This window comes from Pygoscelis adeliae, unplaced genomic scaffold (assembly GCF_000699105.1).
Source record: "Pygoscelis adeliae isolate BGI_AS28 unplaced genomic scaffold, ASM69910v1 Scaffold6, whole genome shotgun sequence".
NCBI lineage: Eukaryota > Metazoa > Chordata > Aves > Sphenisciformes > Spheniscidae > Pygoscelis > Pygoscelis adeliae.
In genome coordinates this window covers 5839005-5855725 of record NW_008825075.1, presented here as the reverse complement: position 1 = coordinate 5855725, position 16721 = coordinate 5839005, and the positions used below count along the sequence as shown (strand labels likewise).

General features: G+C 37.9%; 1 protein-coding gene across 3 annotated transcripts in view; it reads right to left on the bottom strand.

Annotated features, from left to right (window-relative positions):
- ZCCHC2 (zinc finger, CCHC domain containing 2) overlaps positions 1-14233 on the bottom strand; it is a 28461-nt gene extending 14228 nt beyond the window's left edge. For 2 of the 3 annotated variants that reach the window (XM_009326691.1, XM_009326690.1), the window contains exons 1-5: positions 14126-14215; positions 10701-10777; positions 8137-8208; positions 4743-4855; positions 2727-2821 (exon numbers count right to left, since the gene is read on the bottom strand). In XM_009326691.1, the coding sequence (XP_009324966.1) occupies positions 2727-2821; positions 4743-4855; positions 8137-8208; positions 10701-10777; positions 14126-14213 (445 nt within the window). In that variant the 5' untranslated portion in view covers positions 14214-14215. Of the gene's footprint in view, positions 1-2726; positions 2822-4742; positions 4856-8136; positions 8209-10700; positions 10778-14125 lie in introns of all 3 variants that reach the window. The other variant, XM_009326689.1, reaches the window with a different exon arrangement.
- Between the last annotated feature and the right edge of the window lie 2488 nt (positions 14234-16721).

Sequence of the window (16721 nt, the reverse complement as noted above, 5' to 3'; positions counted from 1 at the left end):
TCCCTCTCAAAAAGTTCCAAGTTAGTGCAGGTAAAAGCATCTGAAAGCTGTTGTTTAGGAGCTTGAAACGTTGATAGGAAGATCTTTCCGTATATTGTCTGCACTGAACATGCTAAGCCCCCAGAGATCATGCTCTAATAAAGTCTGTTGGAATCAAAAGTCTACTCCAGCCTGAAAAAGTGTCTAAAATAACTGACGTTATGAACCAGGAGGGAGCTAATTGATTTCCTCCTTAATGGAACCATGGCGGCATAATTACACTTACTGAATATATTATTCAGTGTGAGATCCCAATTCGCATTTAAGGTATAAGACCCTTCACTGAACATAGAATTTATTTCCACATAGGTTTTACTAAAACCATACCCTTCAGAAAGAGTGAATATTTTTGTATTTCCGTGAAGAGACATTTTTATCCCAAACTCTAAATAGCAACTGAAGACCCATTAAAGCCACAACTGCTTTGTCTGCCAATTAATTCTGCACATCCATTTGAGAACTATGATGAGACTTTTCTTAAAGACACGCTTCCCCCACTCCCTCCCCCCACTGTCATCACATTCAAAATATGCCACCACGGGCTAACTTGCAATTGCAAGTATTAGCAGGATTTCAGGAATCCCAAACAGGAAACCTAGAAAAACACACAGAGGCCACCTGTGGTGAGCTACCCCAGACAAGTCACCCAGTCCCCCTTCTCAAAAGAAAAACAACTATGCTTAGATTTATCGCACTATTTGTCTTCACCAAACTTTTTCTTAATATCTAACTCAATGTCAGGGCCCTGAACCACACCAATGGGCTTTGCAACCTCTTCCCCTGCCCTCCCAAGGGCTCCACCTGCCTGTGCTCAAGATCCAATCTAGTACAGAGCAGTTCTGCAATTTTGGGTGAGACTGCTGGGAAAAGAACTGGCAAAGGTCTCATCTGGGGCCTCCATCCTTTGGCTTGGGAGCCACATTTGAGCTCAGGCCCTTGCCTGGGGTGCAGTGCAGCCATGCCTGTGCCTGGCCATGTACCTCGCTGATCCTGTTCTTAACACTGACCTACTAACTTGTTTTTCTGCCTTGACCTCAGATCTGCCCACTGCTTTGGACTTGTGTGGTAATCACCAGATTCTTGCCTGACCCTGGTCCTAACCTTCCTCACAGCAAGTTAAGCCCAGTGCTTTCTGTCTTATCCATCAGAGGGAACAGATCATTCTCTTTACATTATGACTCTTTGGTATTTGAAGACATAAGTCATCAAAGTCATCTCCTAGCAGAGAGGAGTTTTTCCTCCTCTCTGCTAAACAATTAAGTTCTTCATCCTATCTGTCATGCATTCTAGATCTGACAAATCCTCACAAACTTTCATGTACCCAATTATTTATTTATTGTTATACAAATTATCTCCCATTTATAATCACATTATAATCTGTAAGACTTCCTGCAGAATTGACATTTGTCCATTTTACTCTTCTGATCTACCTACCCCACAGATCACGTCTGCCCTGCACTAACCCAGTCACGTCTATCGTGATGGAACCCGGCACTGGTTCTTTTTCAGACCATTTCAAATTATAATCAGGTACAACAACGCATTTGCAAGTTTTTCCCACCTAGATGTAGTCCACAGATTAAAATATGCATACCCTGTGCAGTGTGCCTATCATTAACGTCAATCTTTCTGGACTTTGGAAACTCTTTCCTCCCCATGCAGCCTTTCATTACAACAGAGTTGTCAGAATTTTCACAGGAGTAAATTCCAGCCAGTTTCACAATCATTCTGGACCTCATTAGCTTAACTTTTTCACAGAACTGCCATGTAAGAATGTCTTAAGTGTTACTAAAAAAAAAAAAGTATCGCAAAATGACCTACAGCTTCTACCCTAATCACAAGGCTTCTATCTGATCATGGAAAGAATATGTTTGTCACAGCAGATCACACCCATCATTTCAAATTAAAGTCAGCCGCCATGCCTCTATTTTCTTCCAAGCACATATGAGCAGTCTGTTTGAAAACTCCAACTTATTCAATTCCTTACTAAGGTCTTCTGCAATTTCTGAGGCAATGGCCTTGGAGTCAGTGCCTTAACTGTCATGGTGTATAACATGCATCGAAAGAAGGAAAGATTCAACAGAAACAAAGACCACATCCTAAGGCATCCATACAGAGAAGCTAAGGTTAGGTTGTACAAACAATGTGTAATACACAAGTAGGTAAGAGGTCCACCAAGGAAATCTCTCCAATGCAAATGCTTTGAACAAGATTCTGTATGTTCTGAAATTATAACCGTCCCATTGTTTATGTACTCTATACCCAAAATTAATCTTAGTTTAAATATCAAGACAAACACTTCATCTCCAAAAGAAACCAAATAAAAGCCAGAGGTGATTTTTTTGGGTCAGCTCAAGCTTTTTGTTCCAAAGTTTAAGATTTCTTAAAAGGAAAAAGTCCCAAACTGTTGCACATGCTCAATTCATAATTACCTATTTTAACAGCATGATGGTACAGAGAAGAAGGAAGAAAGAAAAGAACACAAGCTGATGCTACATAGCACTTTCCCACTGTCAGAAGCACGAGTACCTGCTGAAGCGACTATTCATTGGCAAGGAGTTCAAACATGACCAGTGGAATACAATGTAACATGAATACATAATTATAAAAACATAATTAGGCATGACAGGAAGAATAGCTTTTTATAGACTTTTTGTTATATAAAACAGCATTAGAATATTTCTTACTGTGAGTGTGCAAAGATTCTGATGAAATTGATTGGAAGAAGTTGTATACTCTCTGATTCTGCAGAAAAGCTTGCGATGTATTTGAAAATAGCTGCCTGAAATTTAAGTGAAAGTTTGTTAAATATTACTTACAAAAGTAATATTCCATAGGAAGAATACAAAAATTTACTACAGTACCATTTAAAAGCAAAGTAGGCAGTTCTGAAGAAGTCCAAATGCTTGAACTTGCACGTTCAGCATAAACAATGTTGAATGCTATTTTTGAGCTTTGTTGTTCAGTGCTAGCGTAAGGTCGGAATACAGCCAGTACAAGAAATTGGTATGATGAATTTTTTTTTATGTAAAAGGTATGTGCTTTTGAGCCATCCCAATTCAAACATTTTAGCCACCTGTAACATTTTATCGAAGAGGAGTTTGGACTGAGTCAAAAAAGCACTGGACTTTATATTTTAACATTTAATTTCCCAAAACAATGCACCTGTTCCTTAAATACACTTATTTGGTTAAATATGGAGTTCACCTATAATGTTAATATTTGAGTTTCATAATTCTCTCCAAGAGCAAAGGCTGGGATTCTCAATACCACCATACACTGGTCTGAGTCTGTTCCCAAGAGGTCAGTGACAACTTCTATTAGCTTAAGAAAAGAAAACAGGCCAAGAATGAATGGTTTTTACATCCCACACCAATTTTTCAGTTATTGCTCACCAGGAAGCACTACCCAGTTCTTTTTTTTGGAGGGGGGGCAGGGGAGAGCAATTTTTGGCAATTGGGCACATACTTAAGATCCCCAAATAAATATATATTAATGCTAAACTGATACTGTAAGAAAACAAAATTTGTATACAGTAATGCTATTATCACAAGATTATTCACATAGCATTCCAGTATAGTCACAACTTAGCTTGCAAATTGTAATTATAGTGCCATGCTATAACGTGATTGGATATGTTTAAAGGTTACCCTCAAACTGAGTGTCTTGGGTTTGTAATTACTGTGCAGTGAGGTTTCACCTTTCTGTATTACAGATATGTCCTCTTCAGTCAACCTGTTTAACAAGTTTATTCATTTAAAAACAGAATGTTTATTAGCCAAAAATTATTTGCACAGATTTAGTTTTTGGCTTGACAATCAAGCCAATAAAGACAGACAAATAATATTACAGGTCAAAGTAAAAGGAAATTGGGAAGGGGGAGGTTGAAGCACACAGCAGCTCCATATCTTCTATAGCTAAGCTATTAAGACAAAACCCAAAGATCTGATACGCTTGGACCTGCAGTATATTCTGAGCAGGAGCTTGAAAAGCAGTACCTGATTCTTCACAAGTACCCTAAGTCAAGGGACACTGCCTAACCTGATGAATAATTTAAGTTGTTTTGAAGAAGTTGAACAACCCTGACAGGAAGGAACAAACATAACAAGGTATCTGTAACAAACAAAAAGAACAGGGAGGCCCACGCAAATTCATATTGCTGTTCTGAATTACAGGATTTGACCAACATGTCCCACACCCCAGGAAGCATCCTCACCACTAGACAGTAGGCTATGAGGCCATTTTCTTACGTGTGTGAGCTACAATTAGTTTTATATACATGCTTCACTATTACTGTTTATTCTTTTCCAAATTCTGTTCTGCCTCTCACTCCATGCTGTCATAAAATTAGAACATATGTGCTTTGAGTTACTGTTTCTAATATTTCTAAATATACCCTTGTATAATGGAGGTAAGACCCTTGCTGAAGCGCCAATCATTGCTATATAATGCTGCTCAGGACAAACATTTTCATAATTGTATGATGACTTCTAAAGAAGTAATCCATTAAAGTTTAATAAGAGTCTAAATAAAAAAAAAAAAAGAAAAACAAAAGTTAAGGGTATCTATTTCATCACTGCCTTCCAATTTTTTTCACAAATTGTGTTTAGGCAGCAGAATTTCCACTGTCCCTAAAAGTCATCTAGTTTGACTTCAATCACTTTTCAGGTGATGCATTTCAGCTTATTTGCTAAAATATTTACCTGATTATGGGCTCAAGATCAGCATGCCTTCGTTCTTCCCTCTTCTGAAAACCCTGATTTAGTGCTCTTAAAATAGTCTTGTCAAATGCTTCAGAAGACAGTTCCTTTGGGAGCTGAGAAAAAGGTTAATGTTAAAAAATGAGTAGTTGACATTTTAAAGACTGTATTTGTTCACAATCAGTCTTTATATCTTTTGGTACCAAAAAGAAACTGTATTGTTCCAGTTTGAAGTAAGGTAATTTACGGACTAAAGGTACAACAAATCATCATAATTTAGTTTTGCTAGAGAAACGCTTTGCTGTAAAGTCTCACATCAAATCCAAGTGTAAGATGGTTTAAAGCTCTATTTGAAAGAATTACATTCAGAAATTTACCAAAACTACGTTCTTTTCCAGAATAATTTACAGCCTTTTTTGATTTATTTCTTTAAATATTTCACACACAGAAAGTAGGTCTGAAAATAACAAAAAAATTACCAGGGAGGACTGAATGCACTGTACTCACTAGCATCACTTAGCTAGATTAAATTATTTTAAAGAAACAGGAGTAGAGACTGTTTCAATTATATGATACACTAGACTTCAGTGGGCAATAATGAGATTAATCAATAACAAGTCCTTCTCCAGTTGCTATTAACACTGAAACTTCTTACAAAACTTCATTATAACTGTTTCCAATGCCAGTATTACAAAGTGAGGTCTTCTGATGTTCTAGTTCAGAAGGCAAAATTCTTGCATCTAAAGAACAAGTCTATTTTAAATGAAGAATATTCCCTAGAACAAAGATTTTTCACATTTACCACTTCCAAAATGATGTACATAAGTACTTGAAAGCTGATCAAATTTGTTAATTTATATTAAAAAAAAGTCTTTTAATTTTGGAGCAATTAAAAGTAAAATGCCATAGCAAAAATGCTTTTTCCTAAAGTTAAAAGCTATTGCTAGTCTGGTTAACATCTGCCATCAGTTATGGCCTAAGTAATTTACACTAGAGCAGCATCTTCCTCTTGTGTATCTGGAATACACCCAATCCACAGTGCCAGCTGGATATTACATCCTGCTAGTGGTACAACAGCAAAGCACTAAGTAATTATTTCACTGAATGAAGTGCTACTAATCGAGAGACACTATGTCTAATGTAGATAATTGCTTGGTAACATACATAAAAGGAACTTCTGGACAGACAGACTCCAGACAGACAGGTGTTGTTAGTATTAGATTAGTACAGTGCTATAGCACCTGAAGATATAAAACCAGAAAGAAGTGCTGAAAGCAGCTTTTCTTAACTGACCCCTTTAGCTTTAATATGTGCTATTGAGGAACTCTGACTGAAAAATTAGTCAGTATTAACCAAAAGGTATCAAAAAGCTACTGCAGAAGCATGGGGATGAGCAAACCTCCTGTCCTGGTGTTTTGTATTTAAATTAGTCTCCAGAAACAGCCACAACTTCTTTTCTTTAAAACTTGCATTAAAAGGAATTCAATTCCTTCTGTAGTTAAAGATTCAGAGTTACACGAACCCAAGATTAGGTGCTTACTATCTTAACTTCAGGTAATGAGATAGCCTTGTTACTACACGTTTCTTAGCCCTTCCATGTATGTGGGTAATTTCCTACATGCAAAGAACTTCTTATGCTTATCATGTAAGAGAAGGTGCTCTTTAAATATAAGGCATCCAAGCTATCCCATTTACTACCTTAGTTTTTCCCACCGATGCTTCTATTCTGAAACAATTCTTACAGTTATCTTACTCCTATCACCCACAACCTTGGAATTTCCTATCAAGTATTTTGACCGTTCTTTTCTCTCCCTAGAAAATTGAGCGTACTACTTAACAATGCCATGCAGACTGGAAATAAGAATAACAAAAAGCCAAAATGCAAGTGGCATATGAACTGGACAGCACTTGTACTTCTACGGTGCTTTTTAAAGCAAGGTGTAAGTTTTATCCTGCTTTAACAATTCTCTCTTTCTTCTCTACTTATGGCTATCAAACCAACACAAACCAAATATATTTTTCAGCTGTGCACATTCTCCACAGAACACCTCAGCAAGCTCATAGCAGCCTGTGGTTGTCCTCCTCTTGACCTGCCATCTTCTATATATCTAGACTCTGCTGGAGCAGTCAAGCGCGCATGTGGAACACTCCACATCTGAAGAGCTGCCATCAGTCAAACCGGACAGCTCTGCAACATTTTGGATCCTGTCTGTTTGCCTGGCTCCTCCTCCTGGCAGTGAGTAGGTACTAGAGGGTCCATTTCAGAAACTGGTGTTTGTCTTTATTTTACAGGTAGAACAGGAGGCATGCAGTTGAACACTCATCCCAGAGCTCCATGGGATCCCATATGACAGTCCTGCTTTTAAAGTTCCCTTCAGGAGCAGATGCATGTACCCTATGTTGTGGGACACCCCATCCGCAACCAGAAATGCCATCCATAATTCAAATCCTCACAAATCAAGCTCTGGGAACTCTTGGAACTAGATATTCCAACTAGATTAAAGCAGTAGTGAATACTCACTGCTTCATTTCTACAACGCTAGAAAACATAATGTTGATAATTGAAACAGTGAACAAGACAATGACCTTTGTACAGTAACTGGCTTTCCACTTGTAATTAACACTGCAGTTAAGAACACCAGATGCTATCAAAACATGCCCAAAACAGATCTTTCATTAGTGCCCTGAACAGTGAGCTTAAATACAGAATTTCCCAGAATAGGTGGAACCCAAATGATTAGACACTGGCAATGAAACACACAGTTTGAGGTCATCACACTCATGGGGTCTACATGTGGCCTATGCACACAAATGCATTCCCTGTTTGGGGCGGGGGGTGGAGAACAGCTTAGAGAACTTTTACTTTTTTTAAACACACACAAATAGTTGCTAGATTTTCTCAAATTTAACTCCTTGCGATAGCAAATATGCCTGCCTTTGTTCTACTGAAGAATACAACAGTAAAATTAAGAACTATTATGCTCATGGCTCTGCCTCATTAATTAGAAACAACAAATGATACTCTTAAGGTCATTCTAATAGGGACACCAATCAGCAAACAACCAGTGCTTGTAGCTATACATTAACTCTGTGGGGAATATTAAAACCTCATCTGGTAGTTTTATGGTAGTTCAGTTAAAACTATAAGAGCAATTTCAGATGAGACAAACGATGTCCTCCTGGGAAACTCACCAAACATTCTGTTGAGCTTCTTTACCTGTCAAGCTGCTCCACCACGATATACGTTATTTAAATAGTTAATACAATTGTGAAGTACAAAAATCTGGTAGCATGCTTTTGTTTCTGTAATGACACCCCAGAAATCACAGCTCTCCTAGACTACTTCTGAAGTTATAAACCTGTTGTGTAAACACTACTTTTATATTTCAATACATACTTTTAGCAGGAATTCCTGAAGCTCCTGGTGTGTTTTTGTTACACACGTTACCGAAAGATCGGACCAGGTTACCTAGTAAGGAAGGAAAAGAGAATGAGGAAAGTTTCTTTTTCCAAGTATCATACCAGTTAGCTGGTCTTAACATTTCCATCTCAGTAGAAAGGTTAACACTTGCAGGTAAGTAAATACCAGGCAAAACAGGGATAATGGTGTACCTTTTCAAAGACGTATACTGATTTTGAGTGTACATTTTAAGATCACCTTCATGTTATTTGTGGCTAGAGAGAGTATGAATAAATTCAGGTGAATGCAATGAAGTCCCTGAAGATTACTGGCTTACTGACTCAGAAAGAAGCCAGGCAGAAGGCTCTGTAATTATAGGACTTGTGTCAAACAGACATCATTAACTGCAAAAACCAGGTAGCAGAGAAAAGGACTGTAGGTCAGATGTACTGAATTGAGCTCTCGCTGCCATTATCGTGAGTCAAGACAAAAAAAAAAAAAAAAAAACCCACACCTCTCTCTGTTTATGTTACCTATAAAATAATTTTACCTGCCTCAGGCTCGAATCTTAAATGGTCATATAGAAGTTGCTGTAGGGTACAATTCATAGAAAGTACTGCAAGTTACTAAATAAGTTACTCAAGAATCAGACAGCATTTTGGTATATGCTTGTATAAAATTTCAGTAGCTTATTGTTCTGACACAACATGCAAGTAGTAAAACAGCACCTTCACATGCATATTTTGAGAAAAAAGAAGTAAGCTTGGTTAGATGAGTGCTGCCTGGCTTTAAGTCCACTTCTGGGCTTAAGATTCCCATTACATGCATGGGAAGATTCTGTGTAATGGGAGTGGACATGGCAATTACAAACATTCATTTACTCTGAAGAGTTGATAGGATAATGTCAACCACCAACTGCCTTCAACTTAGTCCCCAGAAATGCCAACTACTCTTGGTGCCCTCAGTTGGGAAGCCATGACTGTAATTGCTGTTATAACCTTAAAAAAGCAGTGTCTGGGCAAGCACAAAATGATCTGCAGTGAGGAGCACAGTATATACCTGCACAGATGAGGAGAGGAAACTCTTTCCTAAAAGAACTGAGGTGGAGGAGTTTCAAGCTTACTCAAATACTTCCCAGAATATCTCCACATTCCCCCTTTAACAAAGAAATTCAAAACCACTGTCAAATCCGTCTATGTGCTGAATTTTCAAAATAGTTTTGTGACTTTAAATATTAATAATCCATACGGGCATTCTGTACAAACCTCTCCTATCTACTATTGTATTTTACCTACTACTCAGTTCACAGAGTATTTGGACAAAAGATCTTTGACAAGGTTGAAATACTTGGGCAAGTTAACCTTTAAGACTTTGAAGGCTAAATTCCACATTACTGTCCTCAGCAAAAGAAGAGTGCAGAATTTTTTGCAAATTTCACCTTCAGACATGATCAACAACAAGGTATCTGTTGCCACTACTTTACTTCAAAAACAGAAATAGCACATGTCAACTTAATTCTAATTTTAAGCTTCTAGTAATACCAGAAAAGACAAAACTCTGTAATTCACAACTATTTAGAGAATTCAGTATCAAATTTTGGGATGAACACGTTAGTTTTCAGCTCAAAATGGCATTTTGAGCCTCTTCAAAGAGCTCCCATGACCCATGTCAAATGGCCAGTTATAATGTTTCATCTAAAACATTATTTTGTTTGGGGAAAAAAGGTAAAATTTAACTTTATGTTCAAACAGAGTTTGACCAGACTCACATCTATTGGCCAAATGACTCATAAAGTTAGTCAGTCCTTGCTAAGAAAATTACTGCTTTGATTCAATTAGAACATCGCCACCAACGGCCTCAGCAGCTATGACTTAACACCTGCAGCCTTTAATACCAGACCTCAATACCGAATGCTTCTTTTCCAAAGCAGTAAGAAGCAGTATTTAAGTTTTGTTTAACATTCACTCACATTATTGTTTTGTATGTTGCCTGTGGCTATTATAATACACGAAGGCTATACTAGGTAGGCCTTCAAGTTTGTTGACGTTTTAGCTTGTTTGTTTTTACCTTAACAAACAAACAAAATAAACCCCAAACAAACCAACCAACCCACCCCCGGTTTTGTCAAAACCCACAGGAACCATCCTCTTATGGTAAACATTCATGAAAGAGATCTAAGAGGACCATATGACTCCAAGCAATACGTTACTGCAGGCGCAAGAACTGCGCTCCTATGCCACTTGAGCAAACAATCAACTAGTTTTAGAGTTCTTTGTAATGCTTACCCCAAACTAGCAAAAGCCAGGTTTCCTGAAGTGATGCCACACACCTGGCTATGGCCGGTGTTTTACACCTTCCCACCTTATGCCCACGATTACATAAAACACCTGATCTGCACATAGAATCCAAGAGAATTATAGGGTAATTCCAAGAATCTCTGAAGACCCTAATGTAATTCAAAATTGCCTTCTGAGTAGGTATTTGAAACAAGCTGTATATATCTACAATACATAGATATCACGAAGACATTTACTTTAATATTCTAGAGGTTATTTGCTTACTTTGAATGTGTACTCCAAATGTTTGTCAGCCCTTTTTCTTGGTGCTCCTTTCAGGGTTATCTTGTCAATGTGTACAGCTGAAAGAAAAACACCTTATTGAACACGCCAAAATTACAGTTTTAAAATGTATCTACTTACCTAGCCGCTCTGAGAATTACTGTATGCCATTTACTGACTCACACAACCCCACTCTTTCTCACATGCTATTTTACTATAACAAACTGCAGGGGGCAGGTGGAGCCTTGCTCTCTACAAAGTATTTCTCTGGCCTGACCACAACATTGCAGATCATGGGAAACTGTGCATTACCCAAGAGCTTATTTAGACTGAAAGTCACATAAATACAACAATATAACCACTACAAGTGAAAAGACAATGAAAGGAAGTCAAATTGCATCTTTACTCCAAGAAGTAACAAGCGCTGATAAAAGCCAGTGACAGTGCCTTCCACATCCACGTTTCTGAAACATCAAGTAGTAATGAGAGCAAACTGAGGCAAAAGAATCACATTTCTGAAAGGCACTTAGGTGGAAGGAAACACTTGGGGAAGGCCTGAAGGAGACAGAAATGCCTGTTAGCAAACAGAAAATGAAAAGGAGAAGCAGAAGGCTACTACAATCGTACTGTAAAGAGTTATCGTTAAATTGAACTGAAAAGGAAGAAAGGTACTTTGAAGTACTTGCTACTTTAACATTCCTTCCCCATAGCCTACTGTATTCAGGAATAGGCAAGTTCTGGCTGTGACCTGATAAGAAGCAGCACCGTATGACTTTCAGGGCCTGGAGATTTTCTTGAGGGCACATAACATTGTTCAGGTAATACTCTATATAAAAATCCTCATGAAGCTGAGATGGGCTTTTCACTTTTCCTGCTATGCTGGCCTAAGAATTCAACAGAATTTTATTCCTTTACAAGCATGAACACATCTTTACATGTAAAAAAATTTATTTAAAAAACAGTTCGACCAGTCCTACACCATCAGTGCTTCCTTTCAATGCTTTTGAAACTTTTTCTTTTTTGGGGGGAGGTGGGAGGAGGGTGGTGTTACCAGCTAACGTTTTCCTTTCAATTTTTAACTGCATGTTTACATGGGATATATTGGGAACTATGCATAACAATAAAAAATAATAATAATAATTAAAAAATCAACCTCCTACAAGTGTATGTTACAAAGCTTATTCTTGGAGATTAGCTAATTACTGTTTCATCTAACTGAAGCATCTTTAATGAATTTTGTTAAAGTTACAATTACAGTATCATCCCCATCGAAAATGCCAGTTCTAAGAGAACTAAGTATTAGCAATTTCCTTAAAGGAACAATAAGCCAGCATATAAACCTAGTGATAGCGTTACAGCTTCCAATTCTTTTAGTAGAGAGACTGACAAATACTGAGTGTGCTGGTGGTCACTGGTTGTAACCCTCTACCTGGGAGTTAGAGCACTAGACAATCAGTTCATTTTTATCAGTTAATGAAGATTAATTATTACAAAGCAAAGAAATCAGATGAGCTAAGGATGCCAGACAATAACATACATCTATGTACTGTGAAAAGCCGAATGTTTGGTGACCTTAATTTTTACCTGTCTGGTATGGATAAAAGCACTGTTAGAAAAAGGACTATGGTGTAACGTGAGTTTTGGTGCAGTAAAGTTTCTTAATGGCCAATGTTAAAATTGATACCATCAGCTGAATTGATATTCATAAGTTAATTAAAAAGTTGATTCCCATGACTGGAACTGAGAATAGTGGTTTAAATTGCATTTCACTACATGCTTATATTTAGCATACATAATTATGGAAACTAACACCATTAACATTCACAGACAAGCTTCTTTTCTAACGAGATTATGTTTAAACTATTGAATGTTCTCAATGCTAAATATATTTGTCCTCAGGTATAAAGAAATTTTACTACCCAATGCGGTACCTTCAGCTTCCTTAACCTCTTTTTGTTGCTGTTGCATGCTTCATTGTAGTAAGTGATAAAACAGTAATTACAGTGCTGCTGCACAGCTTTAGTTCCACAGTTTCAATAGACCGCTTTAAAATTGTTTCCACAATCACATTTTAACTATTCTAAATGGCTAGACTGAGAAGAAATGTTTGAATATACAAGCCAACTGGGCGTGTTACATTTCTACATTTATTTTGGACACAACACATGCATTCAGGACGATTAAGTCAAGCATGTATACATGACACTGCTTCCACTGTAAGTATAAGTTAAGATTTCTAAAAATCATATTCGTCACAGCTGAGAATAAAAAACGTGTTTTATTATCATGTGCTATTTCTAACCCAGTAAGGAGGTTTCCGTAGTGGGGACTCCCTTTCTATCACATACCTATATAGCAAATTTCACAAAATTATTCTGATCCTTCACTCTAGTTTCTAACTATGATAATACGAATGCTGAGAAATATTTAAGCTCTTCGCTAGATTCAATTATTCAACTTTTCTGTGCTTCTGTTACTTAATTGAGGAGCGCTGCTAAAGAGAGTCTCCCTTTTGTGTTTCTAATTTGTGAATATGAACACTTTGAACTCTGTAAAAGGATTTGAAACAGGATTGTTGTCTGTAATCTGCCATAATCTTTCTCTGTGGTTTTTTTCAAGGAATTAAAACTCTCAAATTGCCTGCCTTCAAAGTGTAATTAAATCTCCACAGTAGAGACAAAAGGACATTTATGAGGACAAAAGGAATAGCAATAGTTTTTCCAGATTGCCAGCTCTCCACTATCTGCAAGATAGTGGAGACTAATTTTGAGTAGACAAGTGATTCGCTAATCTTGTTGGAGAATAAAGGGTAAGAAGAAATCTGTTTTCAATAAAGCTCCTTTCTTCAAAGAGAAGAAACTGTGCTGGCAATTGCACAGACGAGTTCTGTTCACGCTCTGAAGCCTTGTTCTCATTCTCCCCAACAGAGCCAAGAGAAGACTTACTTCTACGGAAAGCCTCTCACTTCTCCAAACTACCACTTGTACAAAACCTCCTAATACATTTGTTTGTTTGTTTTTTAAGACTAATCAAATACAACTGAATCAAGTAGCAAAAGCTATCCACTGTTTCACACTATCTTCACGTTTAGTTTTGCCTCAAAAATCGAAACACCGTTAATAAAATTGCATTACATTTTCTTGTTTTCTCCCAAATTCCACCTCTTTTTTCAGGAGGAAGCCCATTTGCAATCAATTTTCATGCATGCAGTCACTAATAATCAGCAGCTAACAAGAATGACAACTTGTTACAATAAAGAAAAGACCAAGTAGGCAGCAGAGAAGCTATTATACTTACCAATCATTGCAGTTTCTCATTCAGATGAACAGCAAGACAGATGCAAGATTTCTACACCTCCAGGCAGAGTTTAGCATTCAAAAAAACCCCAACTTTAAAGCATTCCTCAAAAGAAACCTCAGACGACATACCTTCTCGCTGAGGTCTATGGGAAGCCGTTGGTAGTCCATCATGAGGTGCTGTGGTTCGTTCTAGCAAACTGGTCTCATTACTTGACATGCAGTCACTATGGGAAAAGTCATTCTAAATTGAGAAGGAAAAAAATGGAAGTGTCTTAATACAATGTATTATTATCAAAGCTTGCTCTAAACAGCAGAAATAAAAAAAAAGTTCCTTATTTGGTATTCTACAGGAGAAAAACCTGAAGTTCTTGACAGTAGCAAAAAGGTGGTCATTAGCCATTTCAGTTCTTACTTTTTTATTTATTAAATGTCAGCTATAACCTCCAATGTTTCACTGACCTTATTTTAAAAAAAGAACAGGGTGGGGGACAGATCACGTGCCTTTAGGGTATCTCAAGCTGGACGATTCAAGATTATTAGCTCAGAACTTCAGTGCTAATTTACTGTTAGTATGAACTCTTTCAATTACTAACCTGTGAAGTCATCTACTCACTACACTCTAAACACACTCTCCTCAATTATATTTATGCCCTGTATCTTCAGCCTGCCACCTCTTCTATGTAGGAAATCATGAACAACTGTTTGGACAGTCTGTCAGGACATACGGTCCTAACAGCTAAATCCATGCATCTCTTACTAACTAAACATTCAGAATGCAACCAGTTGCCACCAACACCCTCTCTTCCATAGAGAAAAGGACAGACTGAAAGCTCCTCTCCCCCCACATTTCCATGCAGACTTCAAAATGAGATGCCAAGAATTACTACTGTTTTAATACAGTGCATAAAGAGGGACAGAACAGGAAGTTGAGGTGCTTGAATGTGTCCAGAGAAGGGCAACGAAGCTGGTGAAGGGTCTAGAGCACAAGTCCTGTGAGGACGGGCTGAGGGAACTGGGGTTGTTTAGCCTGGAGAAAAGGAGGCTGAGGGGAGACCTCATCGCTCTCTACAACTACCTGACAGGAGGCTGTAGCGAGGTGGGTGTCGGTCTCTTCTCCCAAGTAACTGGCGATAGGACGAGAGGAAATGGCCTCAAGTTGCGCCAGGGGAGGTTTAGATCAGATATTAAGAAAAGTTTCTTCACCGAGAGGGTTGTCAAGCATTGGAACAGGCTGCCCAGGGAAGTGGTTGGGTCACCGTCCCTGGAGGTATTTAAAAGATGTGTAGATGTGGTGTATAAGGACATGCTTTAGTGGTGGAGTTGGCAGTGTTAGGTTTATGGTTGGACTCAATGATCTTAAAGGTCTTTTCCAACCTAAACGATTCTATGATTCTATAAAATCATACACGACGGATAACACGGACAGATAAGTAAAAGAAGAAAGAACAAGTTAAGATAACAATGATAAACTAGAGAAAAGTATTAGATGAGTATGGACTTCAAGTGGTTTCTCTAGGGTAACAAGAGTCTATATACTTTTTCCCAAATGAAGAGAAAACATTAGTGTATCAATTTATAGGTTCTTCAGTAACCAGGTCTTGTGAAAAAAACCAAACTGACCAACCAAGCTACAATTCAGAAATGTTTTAAAACATCCACTGACTTTAGATGCAACTGTTTTTGCCAGTTGACCAGTGTAATTCCATGTTTCAAGGAAATGACACATTGCCTTAAAAAAGATACATCCACAATGAACTAGGAAATACTGGAAGTTACTAGCGAGTTTCTGGATTAATCTGTTTTAAGTGAGGCACCTCTATTTATCTGTAACAAGTAGTATAGCATATGAGCTTAGCAAGTACCTAAATGCCATCAATACGCAAATACCATATTGATGGTAGCAGCAGCGGCAGCAGTGCAGAGGGGGAGAGAAGATGGTTCTCTGTTTAGCACCACAAATCAACCAAACGCTGTTTTTTATTAAGCACTGGAAGCTAAAACAGTGGGTAGGTTTCTTGGGAAAGCTTTCAAAAGAAGCAAGTTAAATAGAGGACATTCAATGCACCGCAAATATTTAGCAACTGGTCAGCATGAAAACTAGAAGGTAAATAAATACCTATCTTATTAGTAGCTCTATAAAACAAATAAAATTCCTAGGAGAAATGGATACTTTTTGGAGTAGATGGATATTGAAAGTTCAAAGTCTGTTCCTCTCATTCAGGATGAAGAACATTGCTCCACTGAAAGACCTTCATAAAAGATGGGTAGAGGAAAAATATAAATCTTCGGACAGTATTCTCATTTTTAAATATAGGAAGCAAAAGATTCTGGAAGTAAGTGCCAGAATATATGTGACTTTTTTTTTTCCCCTGAAGGACTTGTGCAACATGATGGGACAAACCAGCAGCCAAGACTAGTTTCCTTGTTTGGTACAGAGGACCCCAAGACTGTCACAACAGGCAGACCAGAATGAGGAAGCACGGAGGTGTCAAAAGACATCGGAATCCCCTTGCAGTCTGTGAAGTCTTCAGTGAACTTCTTCAGATTTGACAGATGTACCAACTAAAGTTTGCTTCATCTTACTAAAGCAGCTTTACATCATCTGTAGCATGGGTACAAACTGTGGCAACTCCTAACAATACATTCAACTCCTTTAGGACCCAGTAAGCGTACAGGCATCAAGCCTGCCCTGGGCATACTGTTAATCTAACTTTCATCAGTCACA